Here is a 26,774-nt window from a genome sequence, read left to right as displayed (position 1 = left end):
TATGTTTATTCCGTGTAATCTTTTTTCTTTTTTGGGTTATTCTCTTTTACCTTAAAGAAATTATGCTAGTCTTTCTGACTAAATAAGGTTATTTTTCGTGCATTATCTCTCTGAGTATGATCGATAAAAATAAAAACAATACAGAGAATATTAACTTGAGCCCGTAGGACGCTAACATAAATATCTTGGAAAAATTACTAAAATACACGTCTTATGTTTCCCATATTTCTAATATTCCCTTCTATTTCTAAAAACCTCTAAAATCCCTTATTTCTCTCCTAATTCTAAATTATTTTATAACTAATAAAATTACCCGCGCTTTGCGCGGGAATTTAATAGCATGGATTTATAAAGTAATACTTAAAACCTATCTGTCATTAATAATTTAAAGAAATAAAAATTATTACATCTTATCATTTATCCTTAATAACATAAACATAAATTTATGACTGTAAATATACATACCAAAATCTACAACATAAGCATTGGTGTCAGTGAGCCACTCAACATGAGCAAAGTACACAAATATTTATTGTGAAGAAGGAGGAGGAGGAGGAGGAGGAAGAGGAGGTTCATAATTTTCATTATTTTAAAATGAGAGAAAATCCCTCTATTTATAGACAATAATGGTAGTGTGAACAAATGTTTATTGTGTCTTATCGGAAATGTTACAACTATTTGGAAAAGTTGTAACCCTTCGGAAAGGTCACGACCTTTCATAAAAGTCACAACTTTTCATAAAAATCGCAACTATTAATTAAAGTCGCAACTTTTCATAAAAGTCACAACTTTTCATAAAAGTCACAACTTTTCATAAATTTCATAACTTCTCATGAAAGGGGAATGGTAGTTTGTAAATAAATAAATTAAAAGAGAATTATGGTTTGGCCCCCAAGGCCTAGCTCAAGTGGCAAAAGGTGGAGGATTTGTGGCTTAGGTCGCAGGTTCAAACCCCACACCATGCAAAGCGAAAACCGGTATTTAAGTGGTGAAGGGTAGAGGGGCGGGCCCATTATCCATCGAGTTTAGAAGACTGTGATTGGTCCAAAGGGCGGGTCATAGACGGATTTCTCGGTTATCAAAAAAAAAAAAGAAGATAATTATGGTTTGTGGTGGTGCCACGTAGGCGGGCCTAAGATTCTCTTATATATATGTATATGATGTATCCGAGCTAGTTTTTAATGTATCCGAGTTATATATTATGTATCCGGTTTATTTTATAATATATTTGAGCTACATACTATGTATTTGGTTTATTTTAAATTTTCAAGAATTAATGTAATTACAAACTAAATAGAAATAAATTGTAGATAGAAATAAATTGTAATTTCATATTAAAAGTGTGATTCCTAAAATTTATGGTAGGCCCAATCCCCAAAAGGTCCATGAGCTAACCGTGATAAACTTTCATGGAATGTATAATTTACTTTTACTTTCACTTGCACTTTCATCGCTAAAATACCCTAAAATATTTCTGCACAAACAATTCTGCACAGCGGCGGAGCCGGAGGCACCTCTACGGCGACTTGTCCGATCACATCCAGCTTTCTCTAGTTCCATAAGGTACGAAATCCGATCACATCTTTTCGATTTGGCTATCTTCGAAATATCACAAGTCTGCTTAGGTATTAAGCGATCTTATTGCGGAGACTTCTTGAAGAATATTATTTCTTTGTTGCATTGCTCCTAGATAGAAGATGACTCTTTGTAAAGATCCACACGTGTAAATTGTAGAAATTTCTCAGGGACTTATTGATTATTGATTAGTAGAGAAAAAAGAGATTTCTTAGGGACTTACTGATTACTGATTAGTAGAGAAAAAAGGCAATCCAGTAAAAGTGAAGAAAGAAAGCAAGATAACAAAAACCTTAATCAAGAAAGAATATAAGGAGACGGGAAAGGAAAGAAATAAAGAGAGTAGGTAAACGGAAAAACCCCACTCCTATGCAATAGCTCGCAAACCACACGGGAGTGGTAACCCACACCCTAGCTCGACCCAGAAGGCAAACCCCTTGCTTTCGCTGGCAAGGGATTTCGAATGTGAGACGTCCAACATGGAAGTCTCAAGCCCAAACCACTAGGCCACCCCGAATGGTAACGGAGGTGATTGTCTTATAATTCTATTTAAGGTTTAGCTCACATCTAAGCAGGCATCAAATAGTTAAGTAACGTTGTCTAGTGGTAGTTTTCTTGTGCAGTATCTGAGTCTGCCAATAAAATGAATTCTTTTTATGGATCAGTAAACTGCGTTTTGCAGTTGTCATTATTTTTTAAGTTGATCAACATTCAGATGTGCATCTTTTATGTCCGATCACATCCAGCTTCCTCTAGTTTCGTTAGGTATGAAATCCGGTCACATCTTTGATTCAATCTTTTCGACTTGGCAATCTTTGAAATTTCACAAGTTTGCTCAAGTATTAAGCGATCTTATTGTGGAGACTTCTTGAAGAATCTTCTTTCTTTGTTGCATTGCTCCGAGAAAGAAGATGACTCTTTGTAAAGATACACACGTGGAAATTGTAGAATTTTTATTAATTAGGTAAAAGTGAAAAAAAGAAAGCAAGACGACAAAAACCTCAATCAAGAATGAATTCAAGGAGACGGGAAAGGAAAGAAATGAAGAGAGTAGGTAGACGGATGTCAATAGAATTGAAATAAGAAAGAAGAGGAAAACAAAAGAGGTGATTATATATATATATATATATAAACAAACTTGCAGCTGCCACTCTTTGGGTGCGGACAGGGTAAAACCTCGCTTCTATGCAATAGCTCGCAAACAACACCGGAGAGGTAATCCGCACCAGGTTAGCTCGACCCAAAAGGCAAACCCTTTGCTTTTGCTGGCAATGGGTTTCGAACTTGAGACCTCCAACATGGAAGTCTCAAGCACAAACCACTGGACCACCAACGGATGTGATTGTCTTATAATTCTAGTTAAGCAGGCATCGAATAGTCAAGTAACGTTGTCTAGTGGTAGTTTTCTTGTGCAGTATCTGACCCTGCCAATTAAATGAATTCTTTTTTTTTGGATCAGTAAACTGCGTTTTTGCAGTTGCCACTATTTTTAAGTTGATCAACATTCAGATGTGCATCTTTTATGTCCGATCACATCCAGCTTCCTCTAGTTTCGTTAGGTCAATCTTTTCGATTTGGCAATCTTTTAAATATCACAAGTCTGCTTAAGTATTAAGCAATCTTATTGTGGAGACTTCTTGAAGAATCTTCTTTCTTTGTTGCATTGCTCCGAGAAAGAAGATGACTCTTTGTAATGATACACACGTGGAAACTGTAGAAATTTTATTGATTAGGAAAAAGTGAAAAAAAGAAAGCAAGATGACAAAAACCTCAATCAAGAATGAATTCAAGGAAACGGGAAAGGAAAGAAATGAAGAGAGTAGGTAGACGGATGGTTGTTTAAGCGGTAGCAATAGAATTGACCCTTTTTTTAATGGATTTCCTGACTTTTCTCCGTAGTATCTTTTGTATCTTCAAAAATTTCTTTTTGTTTTACTTTTGAATGAAATGAGTTTCTACTAGATTTTGTCTGAATACAGGTTTGGATGTATTTCTGCGTATTTACAAGCTACATGTTTATCTGTCTTAACTAATTGACAATCTTAGTATTATTCTCACTCTACTCTTTCTTTTCTTTGCCTTTCTGAACTTTGGTCCTTAGTTTCAATACAGTAGATTTTTCTGGAATGCCACCAGGCAGTGATAGTCTGATAGACTTGTTTTTTTTTTTTATAGAACTTGTCTTTCTCTATATACTATTTCCTGGAATTCCTCTCTCCCCCTTCAACAAAGGAACTTGAATTATAAATTTATGTCAAAATCTTTTTTTGTTTTCTCTTGGCATTATCAAGAATTGTAATAATATTAGGTCTGCGAAGCTTCCCTTGGTTGCTTGCCTTAACTTCTACAAATTTGTTTTTGTAACTTACATCACCTGCTTTGTTTAGACTAAGTTTTTTTTTTGAGTGAACTGCCTTACTCATCTGCTTTGTTTAAGACTTAGTTGAACTGCTGTATCATTACTTGTTTCCAAGATGATTGTTCCTTATTGTTGTGGTCTAATCCTTTTTGCTGCTGTTACTCTTTTACAGCACTGTGTGAGATGGCAGGAAGAAATCGCATTCCTCGGGAAGCATTTGATAACCGCCGGGGCTTTCCTGCAGAAGGGCATATTGCCCGGGGTCCTATGCCTCGACCCACTCCTCATCCTGCCTTGTTAGAGGAGGAACTTGAAATACAACATCTTGAGATACGCAGACTTCTGGGTGAAAACAGGAGATTAGTTGAAGATCGAATAGCTCTTCAACGGGAATCAGCTGCTGCAAAGGAGGAGGTATATCGAATGAACCTTGCCATAGGTGATATGCAAGCGGAGCATGAGATTCGCTCCAGGGAACTTATCGAAAGAGGTTTGAAGCTTGAAGGAGATCTTCGAGCTACAGAACCTCTGAAAAATGAGGCTAAACAGCTCCATGTTGAAGTTCAGAAGCTTAATATTATGAAGCAGGATCTAACTGGCCAGGTACAGACCCTCACCAAGGACCTTGCCAAGCTACAAGCTGATAGCCAACAGATTCCTCATTTCAGGGGTGAGATTGATGGGCTGCATCAAGAGCTTTTGCGCGCTAGGTATCTGCTCTTATTATTTTTTTTTCTTTTTTTATGGAGATATGATTAACATGGAATGCTGTTATGTCACAAACCTGCCCGGTGCCCATTAGGAGTTGAAACCCTTGTATTAATTTGCTCATGACTTCTAGGTCTGCCATTGAGTACGAAAAGAAGGCAAAAGTTGAACTCATGGATCAGAGACAGGCAATGGAAACAAATTTGGTTACTATGGCACGTGAAGTTGAGAAGCTACGAGCTGAGCTTTCTAATTCTGATGGTAGAGCATGGGCTGCAGGTATGCTCTTACAAGTTTATTCCTTTTATTTTAGAAGCATGTGAAGAGAAGATTACATGTCTTCCTTTCTAGTGGAGGTACTGTTTTTCTGCTTCTCCAATTGCTATTGGGAGCAGATTTGACCCAATCCATCAGTAACCATTGATGCTAGAGTCTTGGGGATTTCTGATACTGAAATGGCAGAGTCTAAATAGAATCATTAGTTTATTTTTTCCACAATCCATAAGACTTAGTGTTGGGAACTTTGAGAAGCATTAAAGTTTGGGCTTTGGGTGTCTGCTGCGTTAATTCCCATGATAGTGCACAATCGGTTTTTTCCTCTGAGACTGGTAAGCTGTATTTGTCAGCATTAAGAACGTGCTAGAGACCTCCAAAATATTTGAACAATTTTGTTCTAAGACTAATTATGGAGACCCTAGAATCTCTACTAACTCGTAAGCCTCCTCTACATTATCTTCTTTACATCTTAATTTTAATTATAGAATTAAATCTGTATTCGAAACACCTCCCATTTCTTCCCCTCTACAGTGTCAACCATATTCATGAAGGTCTTGCTGCTCCCCACCATCTCTTTCCTTTGACTTTGTCCTTGAATCCTTCTACTACAAGCCACCATTGCTCACAAACTTAAAGTAAGATTTCTTGTACTCCAGTTCACCACATGTAAGCAAATGGGCTATGATCATAACTAAGTTTAGGAACGATGGACTGATCTGTAAGAATAGTTCCTCTCACTACAGTAGAGAAACCTGTCAATTCTTGATGCACTCCTATGATTTTCTCCCCTTCTCAACGCATAAGATCCTCCAAATAAAGGAGGATCAAACCGTACCACATCATTAATCAGTTCTGAGAATTCAGCCATTTCCCCTGATATTCTGTTGCAATTTGTTCTCTCAAATGAGTATCTAGTAATGTTAAAATATGCACATATCTCCGAAGGCCCATCACATATACTTCTAACAGCATCCAATACCTAGCAGATTTCCTCCTTTCAATTTTTATCAGTCTGTGTAGACTACTCCCAGGAACGAATTGATTCCCACAAATTTGCAAGTTATCATCTGATTGCCACTATCCACTCTCTCTGCTGTCCCACAACACCACATACCCCCCACTACTCTCTATTCAGTTTTTTTTTTTTTTTTTTGAAATAGGTAACTTTGTATTCACACAAAAGGACCTCATCAAGAAATTGATGAGGAGGGTTTACAAACCCCCAGGGGGTGCCATCATTCTCAAATCCAAAACCAAAATTTCAAAAATTTACAATTGTCCTATAAACTCCACTAAACTATCTACTTCCCGCACTAAATCTTGCTTACACCAAAAACAAAAGACTAAGGCATCTCATCTTGATCGTCTGGGCTAGTCCTCCCTTCAAAGCACCTTCCATTCCTTTCTTTCCATAGTGTCCACCATATGCAAGCAGGTACATTTTTCCACCAATCTCCCTTTGATCCTCTCTTCCCAATTCCTTGCCAGCGTGTTAGTACCTCAAAAGTGGTTCTGGGCATTGTCCAATTAACCCCGAGATAATTTTTATGAGAACATAGATCTTTTGAATCTAGTGGAAGCAAACTCAATAACTATTCCCACACTTTTAGGAGATAATTTTATTTAGAGAAATATATCACAAACTTCTTTATTTACTGACTTATCGTATGAATTGAGAGGAAGTATGCAAGGAATGGTGATGGATGGTCAGAAATGAATCAGAAAGTTTAGAAATTGGAAGGAGAATAAGGGGCTAAAAATATAGTACTGTACTGTATTTGATACAAGACACAATATCATCAAGGGAAGAAAAAGCACCGCCGTTTTCCTTCTTTTATGTCACATCCCCGATCAATTGCTTTTGCAGTGCAGCATAGCTTTTTAGAGTGCATCATAGACTCTTTACAGCCTGGGTTCCCCAAGTCAAATATAGGTAAGTTTATAAAATTTGCAATAGTATTACGCGTGGTTAGAAAATGGAGCACGAGTGCAAGTGAACCCAACATGTAGATCCACCATTGGTTATATTTTTCCTACACATACTTCTATTTAATACAATAGATTCCATTGGTTACAACCATGAGTCCCCCACCTTCATTGCAGCCGGCAGCCATTGCAAGGCACAATCTAGTTTTCTTGAACAACTTCCTTCTTACAGCTGGATTAGATTTCTTCAATCCGATAAAGCATATGTGTGACATTACATAATGCCTTAAAATAGTGCAGCTATAGGCCTACCTGCGTCATGCTATTATGATATAAGGAACCTGATCTTATTATGTAGCTCTAGCCTCTATGTACAATTTAACTAAACTAATACTCCCAAAGAAAAAGAAAATAGAAGAGGAGATCAGATGGAGTGATCTATTCTCGTCCAAAAAAATATTTCAAATGGTTCAGTAAGGACCATGTAGATTGAATTAGCAAAAGATCTACTTAACATTATCCTATTGTTACTATGCGAATTCATTGCTGTAATTTTCTTATATTGGTTCCTTTCAGGTTTCTTATAATTTCTTAAATAGCTCTTATATAAGTATTGTCTATACGCTTTATTGGGATATTGTAATTTCTCTGTTGTGTTCTTCCCAATTTGCTGTCCCAGGTTAGCCTCCATGCTTATTCAGGTATTGCCTAATCTGGCAATCCTAGGATCTGGGAGCTATTCTTCTATAACCCAAACATGTTTTTTACAAGTTACACAGTGAACTCACATAGGTGAGTTTTGGGGAGGGTAGAGTGTATGCAGACCAAACATGCTTTTCATGAGATGAATAATTTTATTGGTAGTAGGGGCAAAATCCGCCATCGACAAGCTTTTGTATATCAAAGAAGTAGGGAATCACAAAAACATGTGATGACTCTCGGATCCAAAGGCCCCAAACATTCAGGTGGGTGGGAAGAGTTGCTGAGTGGTAATTTTTGCCTTGGATTTTTATGGGTTTTTAATGTATGAGTCACTTTAGCATTATCTTTTTAAATTTTTTGAGGCTTGAGCTATTACGATAGGAGTTCCTTTTTTAACCGGTTGTAGAGTTAGGTTACAAGGCTTTTAGTTGTGATTCCAAGTAAAATCAGCCATTTTTTATCAGGATTTTCTGATTCTATTTAATGGATTGCAAGATTTGTACTTTGAGGCGAAATGGTCTTGAGACTTGGGTATAGAATCTCATTCTGGAATTGCAGTGAAAAGTCCCCTTTAGTTTCATTTGTTTGATGATAGAAGTTGGCCTATCTGCCACCAAGTAACCCCCCTCCAAAAATAAAATGTAGATATAGGAGAAGATATATACCTTACATGATGGACTCCATTCCTTTTATAGGATCTTTTGGTAAGTTCTTCAAAATCCATCCTCTTACCTTCTTTAGCTAAAGGTAGTGAGAAGAATGATTACGAGTTGTACCTTAATAACCCTCTTCTGTTTGAGTAGTAGACTTGAAAATGTTTCACTCTTGATCACCAATGACAAAATTAGATCATACAGTTTACACGTCCAGAGTGGTTAAGCAGTTTAAGAAATCAGAGGATGCTTTGTTCTTTTGGTTGCTTATGTTAACGATTTATTATCTGTTTGCTAAAGGTGGATCATATGGGATGAGATATGGAAGACATGATGCAAGTTTCCCTGCACCTTATGGCGAGGGATATGGGGTTCATATGGTATGAATATTTCCAGTCACTTGATTGGGAGTTTATTTTAGTGGTCATAGCAAACATCATAGGTAGAGTCGACTTGGTGCATTGACATTCATCCATTATTCTCAGGGTGCTGCTGACAAGGGTCCTTTGTATGGTGCTGCTTCAGCTTCACGGGGAGGACTTGAGAAACCTCAAATGAATCGTCGCTGAGGTGTTCTCTGTTCGCTTGCTGTCCAATAGGAAGAAGGGCCTCTTTTTTATTCTTGTAGTTGTGTTTATATTTTCTAGTCTCTGATGTGGAACCATAATATTCGGGTACTGAAGTACTGTGTGCTGCCTTTTATCTTAAACTGTATAGGGTAATTAAGGCTCTTCCATAGTTGATGGAACTGGATTTTTTTAATTAATGCCTAATGTTATGACTTTGTAGTTTAAATAGCAATGTTTGAGTTCGTTGCGTACATATTCCCTGTCCATTTTGTGCTTTCTGAGCATTTGATTGTCTTGATAATTCTAGCGAGCAGTTTAAGTTTCTATTATCACGAAGCATTTTGCAAGGAACTAGCTGATGGATTCAGAAGTATGATGGTGTATTTAGTTATCTTAGTAGATAGTGTAGAGAATATGAAGTTGCCAATGTTTTGGCCTACTAGCGGTATTTTGGGATGTGGAGCTTAACCATGAGGTGGTTTGCTTTTTGGACATCACAAACCCGTGATTTCTCGATTTTATTCTTTTGGACTTCCCTTGAGCAATGTATGTTGGCACTCATACTGGCAGAAGAAGTTGATGCAGTGCAATAATCCGCATCAGAATATGCACCACTAGACTCACTTGAAGAAGTTCTGCACTGCATATTATTACTATTCTGCAAGCATGTAGGATATTTTCTTGAGGCCAGAGTAATTAGTATAAAGTGGAAATGAATGATGCCCCCACAACCGTTATGGTAGATTGCTCTGTGAGGATTGTATTGATGATATTTCTCTCCTGTTTCTTGAAAATTTTGGGAGGTTCTTGTTAAGCAGCTCTGGTAGGTTACATGTTTTTGAAGAAAGTCAGCAGCAGTGCATGTTTATCTCATAAATGTTACACTTAATAATGGCAGTCTGCTCTTGTAGTCGTCTGCTGCAAACATAGCAATGCTATGAAACTGTTGTTACTATCTTATCTCAATTTCATTGGAGTTAGAACCACAAAGTTGATGGTTAATGATGAACTCAAATCGTTATGAGTACTAGAACCACGAAGTTGATGATTAATGATGAACTCAAATCGTTATGAGTACTGGAGAGAAAGGATTGTGCCTTGGGGAGATAGCAGGTTTAGTATTACTCAGTGTTTACTGTGGGTTGGTATATCAAGTTATCAGTTCTATTGGAGGCTGCCACCACAGCTCAAAATAGATCAACATGGTCTTGTGACTCTTGTCAGTTCTTTGGAATGAAGTCATGGTTACAAGTTGAGGGACAGGCAGAGTGGTGAAGCTGGCATAATCTTGGAGTTGAGAACTGAAATACCCTCACTGATCTGATTTAACCCATTTTCGAATTTGAAAATGCAGCATCCACGACAACTTCTGGGTAATTCTTCCTTAACCTTTCGCTTAACAGGTGGCTGTGCTATAATGCTCATAAGGCCAGTCATCCTGGCTGCAGCAATGGAAACCCGAGTTGCTCACATACATTGAGATGGTCCTTGAAATCTTGAGTGAAGACAGTGGAAGCTACATTGGCAAGTGATGACTGCCTATCAAAATTCCATAGGCAAGTATTCTGTTTCGATGGGCCCTAAAATTGTACTATCTTTCTACCAGAGATTATACTTGGATGTGCTTCTCTATCTTCTTTCTGTCTCTGCGTTTATGTTCAGGAATATTTAGATGTAGATAACTCCCATTCCCACTCTTCTTCTGTATGCTTATGAAATAAGACTTTATTTTCTTCAAGACTAATTCTTGCCGAGACCAGCCTAATGTTTAGGGTACTGATTGTGATGGTTATAGTCTAGGTGTAGGTCTTAGTTACACTAACCTATAGATCCTGGGGTTTTCTGAACCTTTAGGAGTTGTTTGGATTGAGGACAAGTTATGCATGAATTAGTTATGTAGGGATATATACTGCTGACTTTTTTTGTTGGTCATTTAGCAGTTCAATCCATGCATTACTTAATACGACTATTCCTCATTTCATCCCACATAAATAATACATAGTTTCCCGCATTTGTATGTTTATTTATGTGGGAAACAAAAAAAATCTACCAAACATTAGATTAAATTTCCTTCATCCCCCACTAAACTTGGTATAAACTTATGCTGAATTTGGTGGAGATTATATACCTTGCAACCCAAACCAAATGGGCCCATATTGTTCTTATTATTATGCTCTGTATCCATTCCTTTCCATTTTACTAGTTGCATAGAAATATTATGGGGTTGAGACGCATCCTTGTTTTATCAGACCACTGCAATTCATAATTAATTGAAAGGAAGAATATATTTTGGGTTCCATTGACTGGGAATGCAGTGTGGAAAGGAGTTTATTTTGAGATTTTCAACTTTTAGCCTTTTGTTAGCAGTGCTTGCTTCCTTTGTTGTGTTGTCTCTTCCAATGTCGCTTCCCCTTGTTGTTAGGGAACTGTTTATAGGAAGTTCCTCTTGGGATGCAAATGGGAAACCAACGTTAATCAATTGAGGAACTGATAAAAAAAACATGAACTATTATTTAGTGAAACCAACATTGATTTATTGAGATGATAATTAAAAACACATGAGCTATAATTTTTTCGCGAGTTTAACACCTCAACTATTAGTTCTTTTTTCCTACTTGAACTATCATTATCTATCCTTTTCCTGCCTAAATTATCACCATCTATGTATAAAATACACCTAGTTGAGTAGATTGTGATAGTTCAGGTAAGAATAGGTAACAACGGATAGTGACACAAAGTTACTGTTTTTTTAAAAAAAAAATAGGGAACAACTGATAGTTGGCCTAATCAGTTTTGAGGTGTGTTTTAATACATAGATAATGATAGTTAATGTAGGAAAGGAAAACAACTAATAGTTGAAATGTGAAACTCGCGAGAAAATGATAATTTAGATGTGTTTTTTTACCCTTAACTCTAATTTGTTATATGAGGATTTCACTTCGACATTCAAGTATTTACTGTATGAGCTGCTAATTTACTTGTCCTGGGAAAGGACAACATATTTTTAACAGTGGTTGAAGATGCAAGTTTCGTGAGGATTCATCATAATTTGGTCAGCCTATCGTAGTCCTCCTCTCTTCAGGCTTTAGACGGGTAATATGAGCAAGCTCACATAAGTAGAGTTCAGATGGGAGTGAAATGGGTAATGAAGAGTTATATAGGGCACTTTTAACTTGTTTGGATTGAGACGTGGTAGTTATTTTTTGAAGAAACAATTATGAATCTACCTTGCTGATAGTAGGCACCTTTTTTTTGGATGACAGACACAATGGTACAGATGAGACGTAATAGTTATTGTTTGAAGTAACAATTAGAAATCTACCTTGCTGGCATGTTATTATTGGATGACACAATGGTCGTCCTATGCTTAGTTTCATCTTGCGGTCTTTTATGTAGTAGTTGAAACACTTGTCCTCTTTAGTAGAGGAAGCCAATGGTACTAGAACTATTTACAGTGTGACAATCTTGTATTTATGTGGAGGCCAACTTATTTTGAGTGTAATACTTGGTTTTGGGTGCTTGAATGGGTGACCTTTTACCTGTAGTTGGTAAAAGACATTTAAAGGAATCACACTCATATCGGCAGAAGGTGGAGTGAACTTGGTTCTTTGCTTGATCGTTGAAGTTGCTGACATGTAAAGGTTAACATTAAAAATTGAACTATGCTTGCTTTTCGTTGGCAATTTTCGTGAGGTATTTTATGAGGTTTTACTGTTCAATGCTCACTGAGGACAGTTGGGTTTTAGTTCAGGGGCAAATTTGGAAGAAAATTAAGGTTAATGGAGGAATCTGTTGGCATTTGAGATAAGTAACCTAGGTGCTGTAAGTTCCAGAATATCTTGGCTCACCATCGTGCAAGCAATTCTACAGAATGGACACTATTGTTCCACTTGGATTGCTCATTGATTTAGTCTTTCTTCTCTACTGCGACAATAACATACCTTGTATAATCTCGCAAGTGGGGTTTGAGGAGGATAAGATATACACAAAAAGGCGATAACACTCAAACTACCTACCAATCTTCTACCATAATCCCAAACCTTCAAATTATCCTATCTAGGGTCATGTCCTCGGTAAATTGAAGTTGTGTCCTACCTTGTGTAATCATCTCCCCCTCAGTTCTTTTTCACCCTACCTCGACCTTTACCTCTCCTAACTCCTACTACAACCAACCTCTCACACCTCCTACTAGCGCATCAATACACACTGCCTTAACGGTCATACCAAATTGTTCTGTATATGTATAGGTTTTTTCCTGTGTTAGCATGCCCACACACCCATTTGAGCATCATCATCTTTGGAACATGGATGTTTTTGACTGACCAACACTTCGCTCCATTCCGTAGAACTTACCCTTAAGCTTTGACTTCACATTTTTATCTCACATACTTTACATGTAATCATCCATTTCACCCACTTTGCATCAATTTGATGCAAGACATCATCATTAACCTCTGTCTTCTGTCCAAAAGAAAAAAAGGATCAGCGTATCTTGTGGTTCTATCTGATGGTTGGTAGATTTCCCTATTCACATTCCTTTGTCTTGTTATGTGGTTCTCAAACTCACCATGATGTATGTAGTTGCATTATTCTCCACAAATCTCTTGTTTATTATAATCATTTATGATTCTTAAATTTTCTTGCAAACAGTGTTCTCATCATAGTTCCTTCTTTCCTTTTTTGCAGATGAAAGCTGGAAGCTTTGTTCAATTTACCTTTACTTTTATCTTGCTGTCTTTATGCAATGGTATGACATTTGTGGGCGGCTGTTGTTAAGGAAACACTCAAGGATCGAGTTACCCAACTTGATGGCAAGGGGACAAGTGTAGACGATGGCAGAAAGGCTGTGGGAGCTCATGACGTCTGATTTAAGCAATGCCTATGATAAAGAGGGGTCTAGGAACTCATGACGATCTGATGTAAGCCAATCTGAATTGGGGTATTTCTGAATGAGATTGAATGGTCAGCAAAAGCAATTTAATTGACATTCCCACTTAGGGCTGAGTTGAAGGGCGTTCTTATAATTGGGAGGAGCTTTTGACTGTGAATCAGCTCACATCCCGGCATCCTGGATAACTAAATCAACATATGTGAGTCGCATAACAAAAATTTCAAATGGACTGACATGTTTTTAAACATATTTATGCTCCCAGAGGTTGTGTTTATGAGCAGTAACACAATGTTGTGCATGCAAAAGCGGGACTCTAACATTGAGGGGATCCAAAAAACAGCTTGTTGGATTGATAGTAAGATCACAAAATTTACCAGGACCAACATGGCACATACATGATATGGAAATATCGGGACCGTAAGGTTGCATAACCAGATCTTCACAATGCTGAAAATGTTTGCATCAGCATACTAGGTTCACATTTGCCATAATTTTATTTGTCTTGTACTGGACAGCTTGTTGCTTATTTTTCATTAATTTCTTTCTACTGGGAATTAAATGGATGGAGTTTGGAATCTCAATGTTAGTTAGATAAGCGTAAACTAACATTTCTTTGAAGTTCATCAGAAGAGGATCCTTTACCTTTATGGGTAATAGTAATACTAGATAGTGGGTGCCCGTGCTGGTCACGGACGTTAGCCCTGACACGGTAGGGAACGTCTAAATTCAGAGCTGTCATTGCCTCTTGCTTATACCACACTAAAGCAGCTAAACAATACCTTTTACCTACTGCCAAAGGGTCGTGGTGGAGTGATAAGTATTTTTTTATTCTTAACTAGATGCCTTGTGTACAGAGTCACCACCTTTATTGGGAGTGGTAAATATCGGAAAACAAAAAATTACATTTTTTTTCACAGCCTGTTGGGTATGAAACACTAATTCAACTTCAGGAGTTTGAAACACAACTCTAATTTTCAAATATAATTTCACTTTGAAAACAATTTTTTTTTCCAGATACTCACAATGTTCACGGTAACCCCTCCCCCTTTACACAGAATATATGGGGGGAAAAAAAGTACTTAGTAGAACTCTGGAAATCTCCTCATTTTCCTATTCTGAATCGACACAGAACATAATTTCGAAGCTAATACAATGGATGGACATAGCAGCACAAATGAGAAAAATCAATAATCAGAATAAGAGGCACAAGGCAAAACTCTCTCTATGACCAATCAAATGAATTTGATCTTACTTTAAGCATTATCACCAAAATACACACATGCAACTTCTTTGAAGACCAATATTGCATATAACCAATTATTATATGAATTTCAGAAGTGCAATTTAAGCAAATCTAAATCGATATAACAAAACAAACAGAGAAAAAAAAAACAAAGGGATGCACAGAGAAAGAGAAATTGAAGTGAAGATGAAATTAGGGCCAAAGAGGAGAGACCGAGTAACTGAAAGGAGAAAAACCAGAAAGTAGAGAGAAAAAATGGGAGAAGAAAGGGGCATGCAATGAGACAAATTAAAATATTTACTAAAGGGGAAACATATCCACACCGTTAGACAAAGAATACTTATGTTGAACAAGCTTAAAAAGACACATAAATGCTTGAGGTAATCTTGGATGAAATTTCAAAAAAAAAACTTGATGCTACGGTATAGCAAAACCTTACTCTATTGTGCACTAAACTATCACCCAAGTCTATCACACCGAAAAATAATATAATATTCAATTATCTACTGACCTTTTACCCTAATTTGCGACCTTCATACCTTCCTATCTAATGTCATGTATTCCATAAGCTGAAAATGTGTCACCTTTCTGCAATACTTCTTCGTTTTAGACCTCTCCTTAAACCCACATTAGCCAACCTCTTACACCTTTTCACTGGGGCATCTACATATCTCCTTTTTACATAATCAATTATTGTTGTCTCACTTTCTTCATCTTGTCAATTTTGAAGGTTATTGCCACCTTGGCACGGATCTTATCTTTTCTAGTAAGCTTGAACATTCATTTCAACATACTCATTATTCGTAATTATCATATTTTGAACATTGGTATCCTTAACTGGGCACACTTAACCCCATAAAACATAATTAGCCTAGCCATCACTTTTTAAAATGTACCTTTTAAGTTTTGATGGTACATTCTTATCATATAAGACTTCGGTGAAGAGATTGTATTTTGTCCACCCCATATGAATATAATTTGATATTGTAGTCAATCTTCCCATTTCTTTGAATTAATGACTCAAGATACTTGCAACTTCCTTTTGTGGAATATTTTGTGTATCAAATCTCACTTCCACGCTAACCTTAACTCCAGCCTATAGTCAATTTGACCTTGAATCTCATCAATCAATACTATGTTATATGTAAATAACATACATCATAACACATGTTCATGAATACGACACATCAATTCAACCATCACCAAAGTAAATAAAAACGGACTAGAAATCTATTTGGATTTTAGCTCCATCATACATGTCATTAATAATAAATATAGAAATTGCTATTGAATTGGGATTGGAGGAGTCGAATGAGCCCGTGAGCAAAAGCGCTTGGCAAAAATTACTCGCCATTATTGGTCAACAAGCATCCTGCTATGGAAGCATAAATCTCCAGCTTCAACTACTTCACTCTCTCTGTTCATCTTCTTATTTTTTATTCTGGAAATTTGGGAACTCGAAATTATTGTACTTGTTGTGATGTGAAAAAAGAGAGACGGAGTATGCAGGGCCACTCTGTGTTTTCACTTAAAGTTTCTTCCTTTTCCCCCTTTCCTTCAAACCCCACATACTCTTCATTGCCCTTTAAAGCTGCTAAATTGAACTCATGGGGAAAAAGGGTTCTTGATTCTCGTGTTGTCAATCCTTTTGATTATGCCCTCAACAAGCCTTTGCTTTATTTCAAGGTAATTTCTGGTCTTTTCTTGTGTTGTTGTGTGTGTTTGAGCAAGCCCTTCTGCATTCTCAATTTGGAACTATTCAATTTTTGTTCGCTTATGGTGATAAATTCATTGATCTAAACTGAAATTTGGGGGATTCATAGTTAATTAACATTGAATTACCTAGATTATCGAAGAACCAGTTGCTGAGTGTTAATTTGTTTATAGAGGTGCGGAATTTGGGAGCTTTATTAAAGACTAGGTAATCATCTCAATTGACTTTAGCTGCAGTTTGTAATCGTGCTCTATTCCCCTTTCAAATTGGAAAAAGAAGAAGAAAGACCCGTGTGAAGCTTATTAGAACAGATCACTAGGGTCTAGTTGTTCCCTTAGCTACCCGTTTTTGCGTAGATGAAACATTGCTGGTTTTTACTTCCAATGTGAAGCAACAGTGTTCTTTTTTCTGGACATCAGGTACATGCTACTTCTGCTGAAACTGATCAACCAAAATGGTGGGAAAAGAATGCCTCAAATATGGTTGACATTCATTCAACTCAAGAATTCTTAGATGCTTTAAGTCAAGCAGGAGATAGATTAGTGATTGTTGAATTCTATGGCACATGGTGTGCCTCTTGTCGTGCATTGTTCCCCAAGGTGAGTATTTAAGCTTTCCCAGAATAATGAACCATTGCTTTTTTAAACTACGGAGTGCATTATTCTTGCACGTATTGCTTGGATGTACAACAATACTCACAACTTTTGTTCTGCACTCCTGTGTTTTACGCTCTTCCACTGATAGGTCTAATTGAGGAATGAAACATTCTGGTAACAATTGCTTCATAATTACATAATCAATCTCATTTATGATTTTTTTTTTTTGATATATCAATTATGAAAACAGAAATGCAGTTAGAAAAATTTCGTTTACAAGCGGCCTTATTGTTTGTGGACATTCTCAAATTTTATAGTCCCCACTCCCCTCCACTTGGAAGCCTTCTTAATATGGATGAAGTGTTTTTGCACAAGTATCTTATATCTCCTTCGCCATTTTGTATCATTTGGAGCTTATGGAAAAAAAGAAATAGGAGAATGTTCCCATGTAATTACAAGTAAAATCTGTTGGTCCCATGACATGGACATGGTATTCTCTTAAGCTATTAGAATCTGTTTCTATTCATGTTATTGCAAGTAAAATTGCTGGACGTGGAGCTTCTTTATGTTCTGACTGTTGAAGAGAGGGCTGCACTCAATTTAGGACGTAGTCATTATTTGTCTGATTGTACTCATTTAGTTATAAACCTCAACTGGCTTGAGATTTAGGCACATAGTTGTGTTGCTATTGAATGTGTGGTATGTGAATTTTACTTTGCTTTCTCTTATAACTATCAGGAGTTGCTATGTTCTAATGCTCGATATTGGGTTAATTTCCTTATCGATTAGTTTCAACTTACACAATCATAATATGTTCTTAATTTACTCATTAGGCTGGTTTGGCCTCATTAAGTTTCTAGTAATTTCTTTTGTCGTTTGGTTTGTCTGTTTGAATCACCATGCTTATGTTTCACTGTTATTACAGTTTTATATTTTCTTTTTCCTTTTAAAATTTTGGTTTACCCATCAATGATTTACCAGTTTTACACACCTCCTAGCAAATGCCAAACGAGATTGTGCTGTCCAAGATATCCTAATAGATAATTTGTTTGTTTTTACACTTTTCAATGGCCAGGTCTGCATGATTGCGGAAAAACACCCAGAGATTCTTTTCATTAAGGTGAACTTTGATGAGAACAAGTCTTTGTGCAAAAGCTTAAATGTAAAAGTCCTTCCATATTTCCACTTCTATAGAGGAGCTGACGGTCTGCTGGATTCCTTTTCTTGCTCTCTCGCAAAGGTAGGACCATGAAGTGCATCAGTGTGTTTTTTATTGTGGTGGTGCTTCCTGTTTAGTATACTTGGGAATAACTTGTTTCTAGTTAACCTGCGTAGCATTGTACTGATTGACACTATCCGATTGTTAATCTCGTCACTATTAGTTGGAACTCCATTACTAGGATATCTTTGGTAAATGAAATTTCTTAACTGATAATGTGGTGATCTAAATATTTCTGTTTAGTTCTGGGGAAGAAGATTTTCATTACAGTCTAAGCATATGTGCTGTTACTCATGTTCTTACCTTTCAATCAATTTTCCTTTGAAAGAACTTACTCTGGAAAATATAATGCAGCTTCAGAAACTAAAGGATGCCATTGAAAATTATAACCCAGCTCATGCAAAGGAAAGCTGAAAGGCACTGGTGATTCTCAATTTCCCTGAAGTTTTTTGCAGTCCAAATCATCTTCGAAAAATTTGTTTGTACTATATTTTGTTTCAGAACCTTATTGCAGATTGCTCTGGGCTTTGTCCCACTCACAGCTTTTCTTCTATAATATGCTGGAAAGCTACACATAGTTTTTTGTACAAAGCACTCATTTTTTGCCTCTGCTGTGATCTCTCTCATGTGATTATATGGTAAAAATTTGAAACAAATCACTATCCTATGTGTTTTATAAAGAAGAATGGAGTTTCAGAATTTTATTTTGTTTGAAATCCATGGAAATGGCAAGAACCTTAGAGATTATTGCGCTCACAATGTGCTTATATACATATTCATTTAAAACTACTACTGTATTTCTTTTTCTTTATATTATATTGCTCTAGTCTGTAGTCACAAGAAACTGATTGTTTCTTCTCTTTGTTATTTTACAATCAAATTTGCCAATATAATGAAACCTACTACTACTATTCAGCATGTACAGAATCATCGGTAAAAGGGCTCTGAGCTTCCAACTTGTTATTTTCTGTCTATGTAGTAATTGTAGGTGCTAGAACTTTTGATCTTTTCCCTTTTATTGGTGCTTCAGTATCGGGGAAGTGACCATTTCTCTCCATAAGATCCTCTACATGACCTTCTGCAGTCACATTCACAGGGTAAGTAACCAAATGAATACCCTTCATGTCTTCTACTTCATCTTGATCGTAAATTTTCCACATTTTGTCTCCGATGGAACGGATTCTATTCACACATTCCAAACTTTGAGGGTGTTGAAATTCTTGCTCCGCTTGTCCAGTGTGCTCATACCACAATGACATACGATATGCATTAATGTCCCTTTGATCTATGTCTTCTTCTTCAGTTTTCGACTGATAGCATCCTATTGCAATCTCAGTGTCTCGTTTCCCATCCATGGACCTTTGGTTTATGTTAGCAGAACCAATTAATAAGTATGTATCATCCACTGAAAATTTGGAGAAAGAATTGTTAGCACGTAAGCTTTATTAGTCTAAATGATCAATAATATGACATGCAGAAGTGGCAAATGAGCGAGTTGGGTCAAACTTGGTTGAGTTCAAATGGGTCAAAATGAGTTGGATCAAGACGAGTCAAATGACGGGTCATAACACAACATGCCCAACATAACCATCTTCAATCTCCAATTGTGATCTTGCATGTTGGAGTTTGGGTTGCATTTTGACTTGTCAGATACACTACTTAGCCAGTTTGACTCAATAGTTTGATGAGTCATTTCAAGTTCAACACACTGGATCAAGCCATCAGACGGGTCATAGCCCAACTAATTTACTCTGGCATGTTGAACAGGTTACTAGAAAATGGATTGATTTTACCGCGTCTAAATTAACACTAGATGAGTAAGAGGTAGAAGAAGACTTTTCATACCTATCATGAGCTTGGAGTGGACATAAACCATGAATCTCCTATTCTTTTGAGCTCTCCAGTATTGTGATTCTGGATGTGGAGAATAGGGAGGAGCAAATTCTCCTTTGATCTTTTCTTCTCTGTTTGCAAGACAGAAGAAATTCAAGTAATCTCTAGGATGCCCCTGTTCGCCACTTTCTTTAATCGCTTCACCTATAAATTTATACATCATCTTCATAGTTTCCCGAGTCCAGTACAAGATATCTTGCACTGAATCGCTCTCTGGCAGTCCTTCTGGCCACATTGGTACCACAATGTACACAGAAAACCGTTCCTTAGCTCTGATTTTATTCGCAATCTTTAGAGCAATCTCGATTGGAATTAAGTTTCTGCAGCCACAATGTTGATCTTGCTCCCAAAGGTGGCATCCACCGATGAAATACTGATTCTCGATGTATATGAATCTGTCAGCTCGTCTGATTGCTTCAACATAAGCTTCATGGATACTTCTTTCAACTGTCATGTTCCTCGGTAAAGGGCATGCGGAGACATGATCAATTGATCGGAAGACTTGAACGTTCCAATCCCGATCAGTAGAAGCCATGTTTGGCTGATTGCTGAGTTCTGGAATGGATCTTATGGGAATGAGCAAAGAAGGGCCAATTTGCTTATTCCATCTTTGTTCAAAATTGTTGAGTATATCCATAGCTGCTTGCCCTGTGACACGAGCGTGAGCATCGTGCCATGGTTCTCTCGGCCCTCCTTTGTGCAGGCTTGCACCTGATAGGCTTGTTTGATAAAAATCATAGCAATGTGATTCTGTGTTGAGAGTTCTAAACAGGGAATGCTCTTCTGTGTCGTATCGACCATCACAGAGATCTAAACCACCAAGAAAACTAGTAATTTCTCGACTAGTTGACGATAAATGACTTCTTGAATCTACTGCTATCATCTTCTGATGATGTGCAAAGAATGAGGGAAGTTTATAGTGTAATCTGGGAACCAATTTGCATACTACTTTTGTGTCTCTGAAATATGCTAAAGAATCTTCGTCGTGTGTTCTCATCACTCCCTTGTTCTTGATGATTGGTAAGGATGTTTCATCGTCCCAAAGCATGATCATCACAGCTACACCTTCCTCTGCTTTACGCTTCAGCAATTCACCTAGCTTTACTCCTTTTGCATGTGTAATTTCTGCACTGGGATCGCGGACCTGAAAAGAGAAGGCACCAGTGTTCCAAATGTTGAGAAAATGGACATTAGGTCTAACTCAACCAAACTTGAACTCTACTACCAAAGCTAGCTCTTTCCTCAATATATCTGGGAATATCTAACGCCCCTACCTCATGAAGCGTGTATAACATAACATGAAGGCCCTTCCTAGATGTGCAACGTAACAAAACATTCATTCTTTCTTTAGAAACAAACGAATGTCCCTTGGACAAATAACCTCTGTATGTACCTTCAACCTAGCTCGAAATTCTTTCTTTACTCTAGAGTTCTGATACCATGTCAAGAAAATCGACATTGGGTCTAACTCAACCTTATTCATGAAGTGTGATTTACACAAAATCATAAAAAAGAGAACTCATTCCTCAACTAATGTACCTCAATCTAATACCATGACACACACATAAAACAATGCAACAAAAAAAGGAAAGGAAATGTAGTAGTTTTTTCTCCTTACCAAAACCATCTTAGGATTGAAAGACCACCCTGCAATGTAAACCAAATGCTTTGCACCCTCAATGGCTCTGTATATGTCCTCCCACAAGTTTTTAGGTCTCGTCTGAAATGGAGGTTGGAACGTATGTTGGTGATGTGCATCCTGATAAAGAGTCACACTGCAGTTTGATCTTTGAGGAAACGTCGAATTTTTTAATCCTGTGAATGCACCATTCTCTAGTATTCTTCCCCAGCTTGGTTCATTTTCTGCTGGCTTGAACCAAACAATGAACTGCAACTTCAGTTTCTTCTTTGGCTTCTTGTTTTCAATGGAAAGTGGAAAGAATCCCTCGATTAAACTCGTTTCGTTTAGGAGCTTGTTTGCCTGAATTGTGAATTTCCCTAAGATGGAGCATTTTGTCTTCAGAGTAATGGTAACTGTTGTGTTTGGAGAATGAGCACAGAGGATTTGAAAAGTCTGGTTCCAAACGCGATCACTTTCTTGTGTTGTTTTTGCTACTGTTTTGTTATCAATCTTGATTGTCACAAATGCAGGTTTTCCATTTGATGAAATACACTGCAAAACATTAAAAAATAAGAAGAGGATTTCAGGCCTTAATAACTGATTGTTATTGCAGCTCAAGGGCTCTGGTCTACTAGTGGTAAGAGTGTAGCCCGTGATGTGCTGATTAGACACACTTTACGAGTTTGAACCACAAAATGTAATGGTTCTTCTTCCATGAAGATTCAGACAAAGCACTGAACAAGAGTTGGAGAACGAATACAAAGGCTTTATTATTGAGAAAGTATTAGAGGCTACCAGCAGTCCATCACGGAAGGAGATGGATATTGAATGATCAATTCACCATTGAGAACATTTAGCCTCAAAAGACAAATATTCTAAATCAAACAAGAATTTGATGAGCGAAATCTAATGTGCTATTCATAAATCACTTACCTTAAAGGGAAGAGATGGCTTGCGAGACGTGGCTCGAAAAATTGAGACTTCAAGTGTTCCATGAAAAAACTTATGTTTACCCTCCATCCTATTCTTTTTGCAGGTCTTCAAAGTATTGACAATATTTGGTTGATTATATTATATTCTGAGAGAAAAACATCAAAGAATTTTTTGTGTTCATGGGATCACATTTGTATGTTGATATATAATGGTTGGTAAGTCTGTTATTTTAATCCAAAGACAGCTATATATTTGGAAACTTGGAATACAATTGAGATGTTGGAAGTGGACAAAACTTAAAAACATGTAAAATTCATCCTTAAAGGCAACCTTCAACTTCACTGCTAGTTTCTGCTTTAAGCTGAAGTTTTCCCTATCCCACAAATGCCTAGATAATCGAGTTTAACTTTATGCACGAATAGTTAAATATTTTTTTATACTAGTAAAATATAACAAGAAGTAACGGTCAATAATTAAAACATGAAATTTGTAATCTGGAAGTAGATTGGTCTATATTTGCTTTAGACTAAATCTTTCTTTCTTTCTTTTTATCAATTATTTGTCCAATTTAATTTCATACACTAATTATTTGTTGGTCTAATGTTTGGCACGTTGGATTAATGCACTCCATATTGTCTATTTTGTTTATTATTATTATCGAACAAACAACATATATTCTTAGTTTAAGGGTATCTATCTTTTCAGGATCTAAACGAACTAATTAATACTAATTTCTAGAAACAACAATAACATTACTCGGTTACATAGAAGGTAGAAAGATTATTTCTGATAAATCTGTAACTCAAGTAAAGTATTGAAAAAATATGCAGTAGTGAAAAAGACATGCTAAAAACAAAAGAAGAGGTGAACACTATCAAAGAATATGATAGTAGGTATAATTATATTAATAAGAAAACTAAATAACTCGATTACCTAGTAAATTTCTACCTTAATCCTCGACTTTAATATTCTCTCGTAGAAAGAAGAGAAAAGAGAGGGAAAATAAGTTAGGTGGTACTGAAGATGATAATTACACAAACGGATCTTTGGCCAACTTTCTTTATTCTATTGTTGGAAAATTTGGCAACCAAACTGCTGAGTCAATACAATATATTAGTATTATTATTATTATCATTATTATTTAATTCAGACCTGTAACTGCTTTTGATTTATTTTGTCCTGAATATAATTCTTTTCAGAAAATAATTAACTCAAAATGTCCTGAATAATTCTTTTCTTAAATAGTTGTAGTGAAGCCTCTCGTTTTTGTTTTTATTTTTCTGATTATGTTTCTTAATTTCATTGTTGATATAATATAACTCATGATGATCCATATATGAATAATTTTCAACCTGCAAATTATGGATGCCATTTACTAATTTAAAGAAAACAAGAAAATCTACTGCAAAAGTCGTGACTAATCCGTGTTCCTAAGTTAATAATGCCCAAACAAAATATGGTATCTTTTGTGATTAAGAAAAAGACACATTTATCTAGAAATTTCCAATACAAAAATCCAACTTGATAGAGACTTATCAATTCTCGAGTTCAGAGCCAAAAGGACAAAAAAAATTGTCAAAAATTTCAAAAGGGCACATCAAATTTTTTTAAAATCAAAAGGGCAAAATCGCTCCTGACAAAGCGATTCCCTATGACAGAATGACTAAAAATCGCTGCTCCAAAAACTTTATTATTATTATTATTAAAAATCGCTGCTGTAAGTCAATTTTTTTTTCTTACATCGCTGCAGGGGCAACGTTTTTACTTCATCCATGTCACTGCTCTTCCTTTTTCCACCTTCTTTCATCACTTATCTTCTTCTTTTTTACCTCTTCCATTTAAGAAGTTAAATAATTCATATTCTTAATGCTCTCTCTTTTGTTCTTCAAATTAAATGTCTTCAAATGTCCAAAACTCAACCCCATCACCATTACCAACAACATATGCCTCATAAATGAATATTGAATTAAAAAAAATAAATCAAAAGGGGCAAGATTAAGCACATCAAAAAAAAAATCCTGATTTTTTTTTAATTTTATCAAAATCACTGGAAGTATAGCGGTTTTAAAAAATCTTTTTTTAAAAAAATTCTTAACCAAAATCGCTGCTATTTTGAAGAAAAAAAGATTATTTTTAATCGCTGCCAAGGTAGCGATTTTTATTTATTTTTAACATCCTAACGAAGCGATTTTGCCCTTTTGGTTAAATTTTTTTTTGAAGTGCCGTTTTAGTTTTTTGAAAGAAAAAAATTGCCCTTTTGATTCCGGACTCATTAATTCTCAAATATTCAATACAAAATTCGGATTTCTTAGAAAAAAGAACTTGTTTAGATTTAAAAAAATTATTTATATATATATATATATATATATATTTCTAAGACTCACGAATTTTCAGTCAATGTCCACACTTTTACCTTGATTTAACAAACAACTTCTTCGATAGCGATAAAGAAAGCAAAAAAGTTTTCAGAAGGTTAAAATACTTGCTTTACTCTTCTTGTATGTTTATTTTGTACCAATTCAAATTTATTGACTCGATAGATTTAAATAACAAATATGTACTTAAAAGAAAAAGGAATAAAGTTAAGTAGTGTCACATGGTGTTCCTGATTGTGCTCTCGTTTGCACTGTATATTGATTGGGTATTTGAAGATCCAATAATGCGTCCCCACTTGACTCCAATTCACTTGGGGACGTTCAATCTACCACCCACGTTTCCTCAATGTCCAAAATCGAATCCAAATTAATAACTCAAAGTTTTTTTTTAAAAAAAATCTTTTGGCCAGAATGATATTTTATCTATATTATTTTATCTTTTTAAACATTTTTATCATTTTAACTTTAATACCTTTTAAGTAAAAAATGGAAAAAAGATCAATTTATAAACTTTTTTATATATCGATTTATTGGTTCTTAATGATTTGAGGTTATTTTTTAAAACACGTTAATTGATAATCCGTTAGTAAATTAATAAATTATATTTATATTTTTTTGGTATATAAAGTCAGAGTTTAGTTTTGTACTTTCATTTTTAACTATCTCAAACTTTCGATTATTCTACAAGGTGTTAGTGTTTGCTTTTGAGCAAAATGCAGTCTGTCAACTCACATGCATGGTTCATTTGATTTGTTCCCTTGAATCTAAGTGATTTTCATTTTTGTGTATAAAATCTTAATAGTTTAATGATTCTATAATTATTTAGCATATTTACAGACAATCAACAAATTTCAAAATCAAATCGAATCGATCGATTCGATACGACGTAACACCCTCATCTTATATTACCATGAAATACCAATTTGTGTCATAATAAATGAATAACAATCATAAGAGTTTTACATATATTTTTCACCTTCTATTTCCTTTAAAACTAACTTTTATATCGAATATAAAAATCCCAATAAATCATGTTATTATTAACAATGAAATAAAGATATTAAAAATTATTTTTAAAAAATCAGTACTATCATTTTATATTATTGGAAAAAGAATAAATATACCCTCAAACTATCGTAAATGGTATGTAGATACCCTCCATCATATTTTTGGGGCATTGTGCCTCTGCCGTCCAAAAGCTAGAGCATATATGCCCTTCACTCTAACGGAAGACTAAATAGGTACACGTGGTGCAATCTGATTTGTCGATTCGATATTCAATAAATGTCGGGTCGATGAATAAGATTATGACACATATATGTCCGTTAGTATAAAGGGTATATATACTCTAGTTTTTGAACGACAGATGCACCAATGTCCCAAAAATATAACAGAATATTTACATATCATTTATGATAATTCGAAGATATATATTGTCTTTTTTCTCTATAGGTAGATTAGATAGAAACGGGACAAAGAAGAAAAACAAATACTAAAAAATAGCTTTTTGCGTGTAAAGTG

At 35.8% G+C, this 26,774-nt stretch overlaps 3 protein-coding genes across 5 annotated transcripts; 2 read left to right on the top strand and 1 right to left on the bottom strand.

The window, feature by feature from the left end:
* The first annotated feature begins 1,369 nt into the window (after positions 1-1,369).
* On the top strand, positions 1,370-13,970 carry LOC125820660 (protein FLX-like 3). Of its 3 annotated transcripts, XR_007442543.1 has the most exons (6): positions 1,427-1,563; positions 4,107-4,644; positions 4,776-4,921; positions 8,500-8,579; positions 8,685-8,873; positions 13,455-13,583. XR_007442543.1 is itself a non-coding variant. In XM_049500077.1 (5 exons), the coding sequence occupies exons 2-5, from the start codon at positions 4,118-4,120 to the stop codon at positions 8,766-8,768; spliced, it is 837 nt and encodes a 278-aa protein (XP_049356034.1). In that variant the 5' UTR covers positions 1,370-1,563; positions 4,107-4,117; the 3' UTR covers positions 8,769-9,021. The 3 variants fall into 3 exon arrangements, 2 of the variants coding, with proteins under 2 accessions (XP_049356034.1, XP_049356035.1); XM_049500077.1 differs by lacking the exon at positions 13,455-13,583 and having other exon boundaries at positions 1,370-1,563; positions 8,685-9,021; XM_049500078.1 differs by lacking the exons at positions 8,500-8,579; positions 8,685-8,873 and having other exon boundaries at positions 13,455-13,970.
* A 2,257-nt stretch (positions 13,971-16,227) lies between these two features.
* LOC125820645 (thioredoxin-like 2-1, chloroplastic) lies at positions 16,228-19,130 on the top strand. The gene is made up of 4 exons (XM_049500059.1): positions 16,228-16,588; positions 17,036-17,215; positions 18,288-18,452; positions 18,786-19,130. The coding sequence occupies exons 1-4, from the start codon at positions 16,406-16,408 to the stop codon at positions 18,843-18,845; spliced, it is 588 nt and encodes a 195-aa protein (XP_049356016.1). The 5' UTR covers positions 16,228-16,405; the 3' UTR covers positions 18,846-19,130.
* Positions 19,131-19,279: 149 nt separating this feature from the next.
* LOC125820782 (phospholipase D alpha 4) lies at positions 19,280-22,965 on the bottom strand. Its single transcript, XM_049500216.1, has 4 exons — positions 22,879-22,965; positions 21,943-22,497; positions 20,277-21,468; positions 19,280-19,836 (listed from the first exon to the last, which is right to left on the bottom strand). The coding sequence occupies exons 1-4, from the start codon at positions 22,963-22,965 to the stop codon at positions 19,403-19,405; spliced, it is 2,268 nt and encodes a 755-aa protein (XP_049356173.1). The 3' UTR covers positions 19,280-19,402.
* Between the last annotated feature and the right edge of the window lie 3,809 nt (positions 22,966-26,774).

Source organism: Solanum verrucosum, unplaced genomic scaffold (assembly GCF_900185275.1).
Source record: "Solanum verrucosum unplaced genomic scaffold, falcon-dt-bn FXZP01000117.1, whole genome shotgun sequence".
NCBI classification, from domain to species: domain Eukaryota; kingdom Viridiplantae; phylum Streptophyta; class Magnoliopsida; order Solanales; family Solanaceae; genus Solanum; species Solanum verrucosum.
The sequence above is the reverse complement of the archived record's forward strand: the minus strand, read 5'-3'. Positions and strand labels throughout refer to the sequence as shown.